Source organism: Loxodonta africana, chromosome 20 (assembly GCF_030014295.1).
Source record: "Loxodonta africana isolate mLoxAfr1 chromosome 20, mLoxAfr1.hap2, whole genome shotgun sequence".
Taxonomy (NCBI): domain Eukaryota; kingdom Metazoa; phylum Chordata; class Mammalia; order Proboscidea; family Elephantidae; genus Loxodonta; species Loxodonta africana.
In genome coordinates, this window is record NC_087361.1 from 72,689,020 (window position 1) to 72,702,202 (window position 13,183).

The 13,183-nt window shown below is 40.5% G+C and overlaps 1 protein-coding gene and 1 non-coding gene across 11 annotated transcripts in view; one reads left to right on the forward strand and one right to left on the reverse strand.

Moving 5' to 3' along the window:
- Positions 1-13,183, reverse strand: part of PPP1R12B (protein phosphatase 1 regulatory subunit 12B) — a 268,308-nt gene that overhangs the window by 45,898 nt on the left and 209,227 nt on the right. Inside the window, exon 1 of one of the 10 annotated variants that reach the window (XM_003410230.4) lies at positions 2,375-2,983. The exons of 7 other annotated variants lie outside the window; for them this stretch is intronic. In XM_003410230.4, coding sequence (XP_003410278.1) covers positions 2,375-2,476 — 102 coding nt within the window. In that variant the 5' untranslated portion in view covers positions 2,477-2,983. Of the gene's footprint in view, positions 1-2,374; positions 3,023-8,649; positions 8,803-13,183 lie in introns of those variants that run through there. 2 more of the 10 variants (XM_064273386.1, XM_023548268.2) reach the window with 2 other exon arrangements.
- TRNAG-UCC (transfer RNA glycine (anticodon UCC)) lies at positions 4,794-4,864 on the forward strand. Its single transcript has one exon. It is a non-coding gene; the product is annotated as a tRNA-Gly (tRNA).

Sequence of the window (13,183 nt, forward strand, 5' to 3'; positions counted from 1 at the left end):
GACTCATTAGAACACTGTTCCCCACCTCCTGATTAACACCAAAGTAGCGATGTTAACCCTGGTGGCATAGTGGTTCAGTGCTAAGACTGCTAACCAAAGGGTCGGCAGTTCGAGTCCACCAGGTGCTCCTTGGAAACTCTATAGGGCAGTTCTACTCTGTCCTATAGGGTCGCTAAGAGTCGGAATCGACTCGATGGCACTGGGTTTGGTTTTTTTTTGGTTAGAGATGTTAATCCCTGTGACTATCTTTAAGCAGCAGCCAGTTACAATCAGGCATCAGAAGCCATATAAACACAACAACAACATCAGAAAACTAGTTGTTAAAGGACACCCAAAATTAGTTTTTAAAGAGTACTCTAATTAGTCGGGACATGAAAGGAAAAGACATAGGCTATAGTGGAATTTTAGTTTTATAGTGACTCCCAAGTGTTAAGAGCCTCCAAATTAATCTTGCATATCTCTCACTCTCTCAAACATTAAAGTTATAAGCAACATAATGAAACATGAGTCGTATATGAAAAATCAACGTTCTCTACAGCATGGTCTCAAGCCATTTGGACACTGGAAGTTGGTTACAGTAAGCTGATGATATAGTGGAAATCCACAGTAACTGACCACTAAACTTGGGAAGAAGTCTCTTATTAAAGCCATCCACGTTTGGTTTCCTGTAATCCAACGACACTCAAATTCTCTCCCACTGTGACCTCTGTCTAAAAAGCCGGGGGGGGGGGGCAGTAAAGAGAAGGGTGAAGGCAGGAAGGGTGGATGGCAGCTGTTAGGACAGGGACAAGAAAGTAGTACCCAACTCTAAAGGAGAAATGGGCTCAAAAAGAAAAGGGGAAAAGGAGGATAGTCACTAAGAAGATATTTGTTGATTGCTCACCATATATCCTGCATGGCTCACCTCTATGAATACAGAGGTGAGCAAACATTAACAAGGGGTTCTTTACGCCAAAAGATACTGCTGCTAAGTTCTATCAAACTTTTATCAGAGGGGAGGAAGCAAAGGGAAACACTAACCAAAGAAAAGGTTCAATTTTGTGGACTTCAATTGGTAAACATCAAAAATACCCAACAGCTGCTACGGTTCCTTGGCAAGGTACCAGCCCAGGTGTGGAAGAAACACTCCTGAAACTCAACAATAGTGACATATACATTGGAACCTCCTTGAGCCCTCTCACAGGAAGACCTTACGAACGAAACAGCTTCATAACAAAATTCTTTTTGTATTTTGGTAACTAAACAGACCTGGCTGAGGTCCCAGACCAACATGCCATATACCAAATTCCACTACGTGGTGATTTACACCGTGAGAAAGGCACTGAAAAGGGATATAAAACGATTCAAAAGAAAAAGAGTAGTCTATTCCAATTTCTTGCAGATTTTCTCCCCACAGCCAGTACCTTTCCGAGGAGCCAAGGCTCCCAAAATAAGGAAGCTATGACCTTTCCTCTTTTTACTCTGTATATATAGGTATACCACGACTCACTTCCCCTAAGAAGAAACTGCTGCCATGCCTGCTACCTAATATGCTCATCAGGGCTTCTCATTATTTGCTATTGGTAGCAGTTCTTGCTTTTGTCAGCTTCCTGCAGAGGAAGACCCTAAATTAGATGCAAACGTTCATATACAAATTACTCCAAAAGAGGCATTCACTAAAGAAAATGGAGAAGTCTCAAGTGGATCTGCCTAAGGATATCGCAAACACCTCCGTACAGCTGGTTGTCCACGGCCAGGAGCTATTTCTTTGGCTTTGCACATGAAATTTACTGGTAGTACTTAGTGACTGAGGAGTAAAACTGTAAGTGATCATAATCCCTTGCTCATTTTTTCTTTTCTGTCTTTATTGCTCGCAGACAGACATGCAAAACAAGCACAGGCAGGTCTTTCTCATATACACGTGTACCAAAACACTTAGGCAGAGCTTGCACGTAACTGAGGTTTAATGTACATAGTTTCACGGCTTTTTGGGAGCTTTTCTCCTTGAAACAGTGTTGACCCATAAAACACAGGAAAGGCAGCAACTAAATAGAGCCAGAGAAATTAAGAAAACCCTGTAAAATATAGTGACAAGGATGCTAAAATCTTACTGTTAAACAGTCTATAACTGATGGTTAAAAGCTAGAAGACAGAAGCTGCAGTCTGACGTATTTGTCTGCTTTTACATTAAGTATTATGAACCATAACCTTTTGCAGAGAAGCTAAGAGTCTTTACTTGCAATTTCTTTTTTCCTCTACTGATTCCCATATGTTTTGAAATGCCTTTGCTCTAAACCTAACCTCAAATCATATACATATATATACACACACGCACGTACACATTCTCTACCTTTGACAGGACTTTGAACATACGCAAATAAAAAATGCTGCTTACTCGGAATGTCTTGGCAGTCGGGGAAGGAGATGCTGGGGGAGAATCAGACTGTGATTTCCTATTCCGAGTGAATTCTTTACTTCGGGTATATAAAGAGGACATGGCTCCTTAGGATGTCGATAGACACTCAACCACTGGATTCTTCACACAAAGCTGGGAAACTGCCCCTGTAGGTTACCCTCACAGAATCTTTCCTTTTGCGTTGATGCAAGATGACTTTGAATAGAACTAAATAAAGGATAAAAGCCACCCTGTAAATTATAGTCTTGAGCTCTGAACCAGTCCACAGTTAAACAGAGTCTGAGAGGCGTGTTCCATCAATATTTTCAATTCAGCTTCAACCACAGTGTTCAGGACTGGTAGCTTAAGGTGGAGGGTGTTATGCTGAACCACACCTTTATGTCTCGATTGGGTCCTGGATTCTCCCAAAAGGACACTTCTTATTGAGGCTTGCTCCCCAATAAAACCTGAGTCTAGGCTCCCGATGACACCAGATTAAATCCCAGAGGAAAAACGACCTTGGATCTTGCCGGAGACGAGCCTGGGAACAACTACTGCCACTTTATCCAGAAGGAAGAAATAGAAATCCTCTGGAAATCATGCTGTCCTCCCTTAGCTTGACTCCACAGGGCTGTAAGGGCTTTGGAACTGCAGTGATAAACTCAGGTTAAGCAACTTAAAAAACAAAAACAAAACAAAAAATATATATATATAAATAAGGAACCAAGAGTTCACGAGAAGGAAGCAGTCAGAGGAAGTCAAGTTTCCCTGAGTCCTCCCAGACTAAGCTGGTTTTACATACAAACACTCACAGTCATACACACATCTTTTCCCCTCCCCTCTTCTATTTTCTGACATTCCAAATCCCTATTCGCTCAGCAAGGAATGCTGGAGAGGAGCCAATGGCAAAGATTCACTTTCAACTCAGGATTCGGGTTGCCACTTGTAGGAGGAAAAGAAAGCCTGCCAGCTTCTAGGAAGAAAGGGAGGCTCTTTGGGGGCATGCCCAGGGGCAAAGCCCACCAACCTTTTGGTGTCTACTGCCTCAGAGGAGGCAGCCGTCTCAAGGGCTGATTTCTCTGAACACGTTCCTAAGTATGAGAAGAGGAATTTTTCAACTACTGGATCTCTTAAGTAACAAAGCCCAGACAGACGCATCAGTCAAAGCACCTTCAGGGCCTTTGTGCTCAACTTTAATGACATGTCATTCCTGCGGCACCATGAGGAAGCCCAGCAAGCTGAAACTTTGGCCCACTGCGAAGGACGCTCTTTATGCATTAAAGCCTTAAGTATGCAGCTTACTGGAGTCTTCTAGGATGTTACAGTCAGGGGAGAACAAGACAGAGAAGGGGGCAGTGCAAGTGAGGGGAAAGAAAGAAGGGTCGGAAATGAAGAGAGAAAACAGACAATAGTGGAAGCGTGAGACTACAGGACTCCGGGAAAACTAACAGTTAAAAAGAAAGCAATTTCTTCCTTGGTGTTGAAGGACTTTGGATTTGGCCCTGGAGAAACACCTCAAATTTAATCTTTTGCACTGTGTTGTCATCACTACAGCATCCAACATTTCGAGGCCAAAGACTTCCTGAGCCAATGGGTTGATCCCAAAGTAACAACTCACTTCTCTCTAGACTCTTGGAAACTCCGTCCTGCCCTCCCTTTTCCACATGAAAATGTATACTTTTTCCTTCAAATCTTCCCAATAAGCCATTCTTTCTCCGCTAATTGTCCTGATATCTCCTTTATTTCTATAATCAGGTTTATGAAGCTCAATCAAGGGAAACAATCAGCTACTTGGGGGGTGGTCTGAAGAATATAGGTTGAGAAGAGTTTAGAAAGGGGTCCTGGTTCATTTGCAATCTAAAAAACTCCTCAAGAAGACCGATCAATTCTACCACAAACCAGAACTATACTGCGTCTCAAAGGCCAATTATCTTGGGGACTCAGATCTATGAACCTTACATTATGGGTCCTGGTTACACAGATAATCTCATCTGGTAAGAGGGAGTCTTTCTCCATTAGAGTCCTACACTTAGAAAATAAATACTGTTGTAAAGCTAGACAGCAACATTCCCAAAGCAAGCACGATTCGTTAGGGAAGGATTAGGATATATTTTCAACATGAAGAACTAAAATCACCCGGTTACATTACTTCTTAAAGGGATGGAAAGGACAGATCTGATCAGCCACAGTTTCCTGAGCTGTTTCTATAAAGTTTAGATAGTGATTTTATACGGCAATTAAAGAGGGAATGAATGTAAACCCTTATTACTCCCAACTGGCCTCTTTTTCTCTATCTCATCTCTACTTCTAGGCAGTACTAACGATGGTAAACTCTTTCACATTTTACAAAGTGTTTTAACATACATTATCTCACTGATCTCAATCGTGCTGAAAAATACATTCCTATTGTCTAACAGGGGCATTGGTGGTTCAGTGGTAGAACTCTTGCTTTCCATGCAGGAGACCTGGGTTCGATTCCCAACCGATGCACCTTGAGCGCTGCCACCAACCGTCTTTCAGTGGAGGCTTGTGTGTTGCTCTGATGCTGAACAGGTTTCAGTGGAGCTTCCAGACTAAAGACAGACTAGAAAGAAAGGTCTGGTGATCTACTTCTGAAAATCAGTCAATGAAAACCCTATGGACCACAACAGTCTGATCTGCAACCAATCATGGAGATGGTGCAGGACCAGGCAGCATTCTGCTCTGCTATGCACGGGGTCATCGTTAGTTGGGGCTGAATTGATGGCAGGTAACAACAACATTATCTTACGGACAGGAAACTAGGGTTCTGAAAGGTTAAATGACTTGGTCAAAGACATACAGCCAGTAAAAGAGGAGCAAAACACAACTGCCTGTGGAATAAGCTTCGCTGATTAAGGTGAAGTAAAAGCAGATTGGAGTAGACCCACCAATTCAAATCCTTCAGAAAGATTCTGGGTGTTTGAGGCACTCAAAGGAACATGTCAGAAATATAGGGACAAAGATAAATTCTCCAGAAAGTTAAATCTAAGCTCTTTAATTCATTGCTCTTTTATGTATTTACTTTTTTCCTCATTCCAGCCAACAAGCATTTAGTTTCCTTTCTTACTCAAAAGACATTAACTCCCCTATGAACACAAAATAATCCTCCCCACCCCAGTGAAAATAAGAACTGAATAGAAATATCCTTGGCTATAGCTCTGTGTCTTTCAGTTATAAAGAGAATCCAGCTTTCAGGTAGTACACCACATTTCCAGTTCCATTCCCAAATTAGGGATCCAGAGATGAAAACCATCTACATTTTTGTTCACTCCTGCCTATCATAAATGAAAACATTCTTGGCTAGGGCATACACATTACTACTCAGAAGGTTGCCTAATCAGACAGGCTTTCTGCTCAAAGACAATTGGCATGAAGACATATCTGAGGGTAAGAATCACTCCCTTCTTTGCTTCTCAGGAGGGGGTTCTCCAGTTGATGATTCAGCCTGTTCTTTCTTAGCAATGAGCTTTGCAAACAGCCACTTGTTTAGAGCATAATTTATTCTTGCAAGCAGGATAAAATGTTGGGTTCGTCTGTCTTACTTCTTCCAGGTGAGACAGAGTAAAAAAGTCTAGAAGCTTTAGGGAGTTATTTATGACTGAATTAGCGTTCTGCGTACTTAGCTCAATAAAAAAAAAAAAAAAAAAAAGCCTCCAACAAATATAAGAACTTTCAAATAAAGTGAATACATGTGCTTATTTATCTTTAAGAGCACACACATCAAATGTGTGGGCAAGCCAATAACATGTCTCATGATCTGAAACCTGAGCACCCACTCTCACTGATTCAACTCTCCCAAACTTAGTAGAGGAAGAAATGAACCAGTTAATGCATTACTATCTTTCCTTTTATGTTTTAAATCAAGAAAATTAAATAACATGGTTTAAGAGTGATGATGTTTGGTGAAATGCCCCCGCCCTCCCGCCCCGTGATGATTCCTGAAGAATAAAAAAAAAAAAGTCACCAATATTCAATCCAATATTTACACTGCTTGATCAGTTAAATCTGAGAACACTGTAAGAAGTCATCATTTATTAAAGAAAATTTAGGATTTGATGGACAAACACCACTAGGAGCCAGGACAGAATAATTTTTTTTTTTTAATCACAGTTGATACAATTCCAAAAATCATCTCTACTGTCAGACTGTCAGTTTCACCTTGCAAACATGCAGACTACTCATACACACCCTGAAAATCCTTTGTGTGGTCTATGGCATGAATGAGGATTTGGCAAACGTCACTGAAGGGCTTTAACTAGAGGAAAGTACAGCCCTTACTAGCATCTCAAGAAAGGAATGTTTGGAATTTCAAGTCACTTTCGCCTCAGAGAAGAACAAGGCCTCTTTGCCCCCCAAACAAACTGACAATTCAGTATCAACAATGTCCATTACCATCTGAAGAGGGAAGTGTTGGTAGCTACCTCTGTTTTCCTGATCTGCAAGCATATTACATTCTGGGCATCAAACATGCCACATTTACTAAGTTCACAGAAAAACACTTTGTTATTCTGCTTGCTGCTTTTGTCATTCAGCAGAGACTATTGGTCTGCAGAAGGGATGCTGATAATTACCTAAGACAGATGAAAGTGATTTAAAAAAAAACAAACAAATGAGCTTCATCTAGTAAAGCCTTTGAGCAGGGTGAGGACTGAAGACTATATAAGGAGAGAATGCAAAAGCACAGGTGAGGAAACAGACAATTTAGAATATTATTTGCGTTTTGGTTCAGAGCCAAACTGATTTTTTTAATTCCTGAGGGTAGGGTATACAGATATAAATATGTGTGGGTAGGAACAGGGTGGGCTATACCTGTAAGACTGTGTACCAACTACGAACAATTGTTAAAAATAATCTGCATACTCTATTAGCTTATAAACCTCCAGAGGCTTTCTCTTGGAATTGGTCACTTTTAAAATCAAAGTTATCTAAGAGCAGCTTCAGAATCCGGTATAGTCTCTATCTATACCTTTCAAGGAGCCCTAGTGGCACAGTGGTTAAGAGCTCAGCTGATAAGTAAAAGGACAGCAGTTCAAATGCACCAGACATTCCTTGGAAATTCTATGGGGCAGTTCTGCTCTGTCCTATAAGGTCATTATGAGTCAGAGTCGACTCGATGGCAATGAGTTTTTTCCACCTTTCAAGTTGTTTTATTTCAAAATAAAATAAAATAGAATAAAATTCTGGAGCGCTCCTGACTAAGTGGATCAGAAAAGGCACTCCCTGTTAACACTTGTGAATACCAGAATTGAGCCTGCTTAAGATAAGAAAAAAAAAAAAGATACAAGATGCTTAAATCAATAAATGTTGTACAGCTTTAGCCAGAAACTGCAGACCTAGGCTTTTTTTGAAGGGGCTCTATCATCTAGAAGTGAAATCTCGAAGATTCTAGTTTGGCCCAGTGCCAAAAGGATCCTCTACCACTGCCCATGTTATCAAACAGAAAGTGTAGGAGGGCTCCTTCTGGAAGGTGACATGGCTTTCAAACCACAATGTCTTCATGGTCCAAAGGAGATCCTCAATGGTTTTGGAAACATTACTTGATCTTTCAAAAATTCTTCTCCTTCCTGCAAATCAGTATTTTAGTAGCTGAGTTTATAAACTTCTGAGTAAGCACAATGCACAGTATTTTAGTTCAGATTTAGCGAAGAAGGTGGTAAGTCAAGTATCACCAGTTAAGAACTACAATTTAAATAGTTCAGAAACTAAGAGCATGGAACACACTAATCGTTTTTCAGGCCTATTTATGAACATGAGGACAAAAGAAAATATTTTTAATCATCAATTGACACTTTTCTTCTATTAATCACACCAAAAAAAACACCAAACTCACTGCCTTCGAGTTGAATTCCAACTCATAGCGACCCTATAGGACAGAGTAGAACCGCCCCATAGGGTTTCCAAGGCTGTAATCTTATGGAAGCCGACTGCCACATCTTTCTCCTGAGGAGCAGTTGGTGGGTTAGAACTGCTGATCTTTCTCTTAGTGGCCGAGTGCTTTAACCACTGTGCCACCAGGGATCCACAAGGTACTATTACGGATATATGAAGTTTTTAAAGATATGATTTCTGTCTTCAAAGAAATTGTAAGAAATCTCTACGTTTACAAAACTGCAAAGTGAAGTCTCCATACTGCTAAAACTAATAATCGAGGCTTTCTCTGAATTTCTAAACAAAAAAGCTGTTTTTCAGAGTCATCGGCAGCACACAGCCAAGTTAGAATACGTGGCATTCAGAAGCACTTCATTTACTCTTACCTGCAGCTCTACAGTTGTTTTTACTACAAAGCACCTAGAGGGCCCACAGCATTGTTTGGGGCACGGGGAGGTATGTGTGTGAATGCAAAGTTCTGAAGGAAATAGGTTCTTTGTCACTTATTCCGCTTCTCTTTCCATTTTCCCATCTGATTCCTGTTTTAATTAAAAAAAAAAAAAAAAATGTGATCTGAACACATCCTTTCTTCTTCGGGGGTGGAGAAGATCAGTGATGGTAACTCACATTCAACGATGACCCCTGCGCAGATGCTCCTGAGTGAGGGGGACATGTTAGGGATTTTACCAGAAAATGAATCTCTTATCGTCACTTCTTCTTTAAAACAAATCATTCCAGAGTGAAGAGTCGGCCTTGATTCAGCATATAAGGAAATGCAGAGCAGAGGCCATGCAATTCCTTAAACTTAATAAAAAGGCTTTTGACATGTGTTCTTTATGCAAACGCAATAAATGCTAACAATCAGACCAAGGACATGCACCCACTAAAAGGCTTATGTGTACTCTGTGGGCTTGTGGGGGGACACGGCGCCATTTCGAGGCACAAGTAAGCAAGCGAAGCCAACGCACGACAAGACATGTGAGCTGCCCAGCATGGAGCTCACAGTAATTCTTGTTAGTTCACAAATTGTTCTCAATCTTGTTCTCACATACTTAAATAATCACGCCCTTATGTTATGAAAGTTTAAATCTCAGAAACCCACTTAAGGGTAAGGGGTTATACAGGCCTTTTAAGAAAATCATTCTGCAAACCCTGTCCTAGAAATCGTTTCTGAGTTCAGGGTTGTGCAATTACATTTAAATTTAGCAACGGCTAAAAAGGGCAAACAAGTAAAAAGCTCCGTCTTCTTATGTCAATAACATATGCGGCCTTTTCTTCCTCACACTTTCTTTGTAGGCCCACAGGACAGGAACTGCAGTGAAGTCAGAAGAGGCAACACAACCCGAGCGTACGTGTCCAGGGGTAGGCAGTGGGGGTGAGGGCAGCACTGCCCACAGAGGCATTTAGAAATGCGTGAGGACACGGGTTCTCACAACGAGCGGACGGTGCTACCAGCAATTAGTAGGCCAGGGTCTGGGAAGCTGAATATTTTGCTAGGCTTGAGACAGCCCACATAATGAATGAAGAATTACCTTGCCAAGATGCTCACAGTGCCCTGAGATGAAAAACTGCTTGAATGAATCAGAAGCACTAACAGGGAAAATGAAATATATATATATATATATAAGCTTAAAGGCAACCAGAGGTCTCTCTCTAGGGAATTCTAGGGAATATGGCTGGTTAACACTGGACGTTGTTGCTGTTGTTACTTGCCATTGAGTCAATTCCGATTCATGGTGACCCTGGATAAGTAGCTTAAAATCATAGGAATTATTTGAAAATTTTTGTTAAAACTATAAAGATTCAGTAGGGCTAAGAGTGAGGTCAAATTGTGGAGATGATATCACATATCTCAAAACTCATCAAATAGTAGATTTTCAATATAAGCAGTACATAAGCTGTACATAAATTATATCTCAATAAAGTTGTTTTAAAAAATGGGAGAAAGATGCTGGATAATACCACAGAAATTCTATTTAATAATATTTTACAGTAACTTTTAGAATAAACAAACCATTTAGTTCACAAAGGTCTGATTTGTGATATTCAGATTGTGCTTGTAATCTGTATGTCAGGAAAACATACTACCAGCTGGTGGCAATACACCTAAAATTTAGACTTCAGTGTTTGATGACAGTGAGCTTCTTGAATATGAAATCTACAACCAAAGACTCAACGACGAAACTAGTCCATAGGCCTAACAGCCCACATGAACCACGGCCTCTTCTAACCTGAGAGCAGAAGAACTAGATGGTGCCCAGCTACCACTACCCATCGTTCTGATCAGGGACACAACAGAAGGTTCCAGGCAGAATGAAAGAAAAATGTAGAAGAAAAAAATTGTTAAATGGGAACCTAATTTGCAACTAAAACACAATAAAATATTTTTAAAAAGATGAAATCTACAACTTAACTTTACAGAAGCATCACCAACTGTGAGTAGCAGAAGCTTACAAAAATGCATTATAAACACAAAGTTTTAGAAATTCAACTTTAGGTTCTGTTTTTTAAATGTCATCCACTTGGTTTACTTTTACATTTTGGTAATTTTCTTTAAGACCTATAAATTTGGCTGAATGCTCTAGCAAGTGGTAAGGAAAAGGACACTTCTCTTTTATTAGTAATAACTGCAGAATTTAAGGAAAAGGGAGGTCCCTAACAAAGAAAAGTTCATCTGGATATTTAAATTCCTCGACCAGTCTTAATTGTGAATTTACAGTTGGTCCAGAAATAAAATCTGCTCCTTTTCACCTGGGTTTGAGAATAGTGGCCCTGGTGGCACAGTGGTTAAAGCGATCGACTGCTAATCAAAAGGTTGGCTGTCTGAAACCACCAGTGGCTCTGCAGGAGAAAGATGTGACAGTCTGCTTCTGTAGAGATTTGCAGCCTGGGAAACCCTATGGGGTTGCTATGAGTTGGAATTGGGCCAATGGCAGTGGGTTTATTGAGAATACTTCCCCTCGGTGCTAAAAATATAGTTAGAAACCCAAATCTTCATTTTTTAACATAGATCAGATCTTAGAAGAGTATACGAAAGAATGTCCCTGGTCTAGAATGAATTTTGTTGTCCACACTTCACTATGTTCCCCTGCTCTAGCTCTGGATTTATGATATCACCCTTCCTCGCACACCACCACCATATTATTTTCCTAGGTTTATCAGAAGCCAGGCAAAAAATTCCTTTGTGCTACACTTCAGATTCCTTTTGCTTTGCAGACACTGCTGATGTAAATAGTGTAAATGTTTGCCCATATGTTTTATTAGCTGTCTATGGGCCATCTGGAGTCCCTGGGTGGTGCAAACGGTTAATATGCTTGCTGCTAACCAAAAGGTTAGTGATTCAGATCCACCCAAAGGAAACTTGGAAGAAAGGCCTGGTGATCTACTTCTAAAAAATCAGCCACCAAAAACCCTGTGGAACACATTTCTACTCAGACACACATGGGGTCGCCATGAGTCAGAATCGACTTGATGGCAACTGGTTATGTGCATCTATATGCTTTATCTCCATGTTGTCCGTTAAAAATATTTAGAACAGTTGAAGATGAAAGAAGCCACTGTGCTACTCAGTTTAGTTTCTAATCCTCTCACTTCCTTCATCCTCAAATTATTTTCTACTGTGTCAACTGACTCCTCCAGACATCCAACTTTTCCTTTTTCTGCCTTTCACATTCTGGTGAGCATTGGTTTGCTCCTTCACTAGGATTCTGCCAGTGGAGGTTTAAGCTTTGGTTCTGGTTGAGAAATATGGCTATAACCAAAGTTTCTCCCTGTGGCCAAAATACAGTGTATTAGAAAAAAAAAAAAAAAAGAAGAAGAAGAAAAAAGTTAAAAGAAAAAATATTTCATAGGGAAAGCACTATTTTTTGCTCAGATTTAGAACAAGACCAACTTACTTTTGCCCATGGTAAATAAAGTCTGCACGCATATGTAAAAAGAAATGCATTTCAACCTTCACATCCTAATATAATTAAAAAATCAAAGCTCCTGCAGCCAGGCGTGGCGAAGGGGAAACAATTCCCCAGGGCAACTTAATGGTCCTGTCAACTCTGTCCTTCCCACATCGCAACACCAACGTAATTCCACATAAACACAATTACGTTGAGGTGAACACTGTTGCAAAGTATGAGAGCTACACATGCATTTCTCTAAGAAACACAACTTGTGAGGTTCATGAGGCATGGCAATATTTGTGGCAAACAGGACCAATGTGGAGGTCACATTTAATTAGATTCCTGGAGTCTTTGCTTAGTATGCAATGAAAGAAAGACCCAGGCTCCATGATGACTAAGCTGACAAGCATACACACAACCACATGTTGTTTTCTTGGAGCACAAAGGGCAGGTGAGAGCTAATATTTCAGTGTTTACCACATCCCAGTCATTGTTCTAAGCAGCCTGCAGGATGCTACATGCAATGCTCCTATCTGGGCTGGTCATTAGGTGGTGACAATATGCTATCGGAGCTAAGGTCACCGAGTCAGTCTTCGTATGCTTAGTTAGCACAATATTACAACAAACAAACCAAAAACATAAAAAAGTTTTTCCAAGTCACAGACTACTGGTGAAGTATCTTACAAATACACACTATCAGTCATAACACAGACTGAGTGAGGTCCCCAAACCCATCATTTCTTCTGGAATCAAAACTGAAGAGCAAAGCAGACCTACTGTAAACCACACAGAAAGGAGACCACCAAGTCTGATGTCCCACCTACACTTGTACCACCTAGTTATAATTAGTTGTATTTCTTTATTTGGATAGTGCTATTTGTGTTAAGTATTGAGACTTTTTGCTTGTTTTCCCTGACTCAGTTCTTCACCTTCTTTTGTTGCTCCTAAACAAGTTGGGGAAGCCTGGTGGTACAGTGGTTAAAGCCTGGCTGCTAACCAAAAAGTCAGCATTTCGAATCTACCAGCT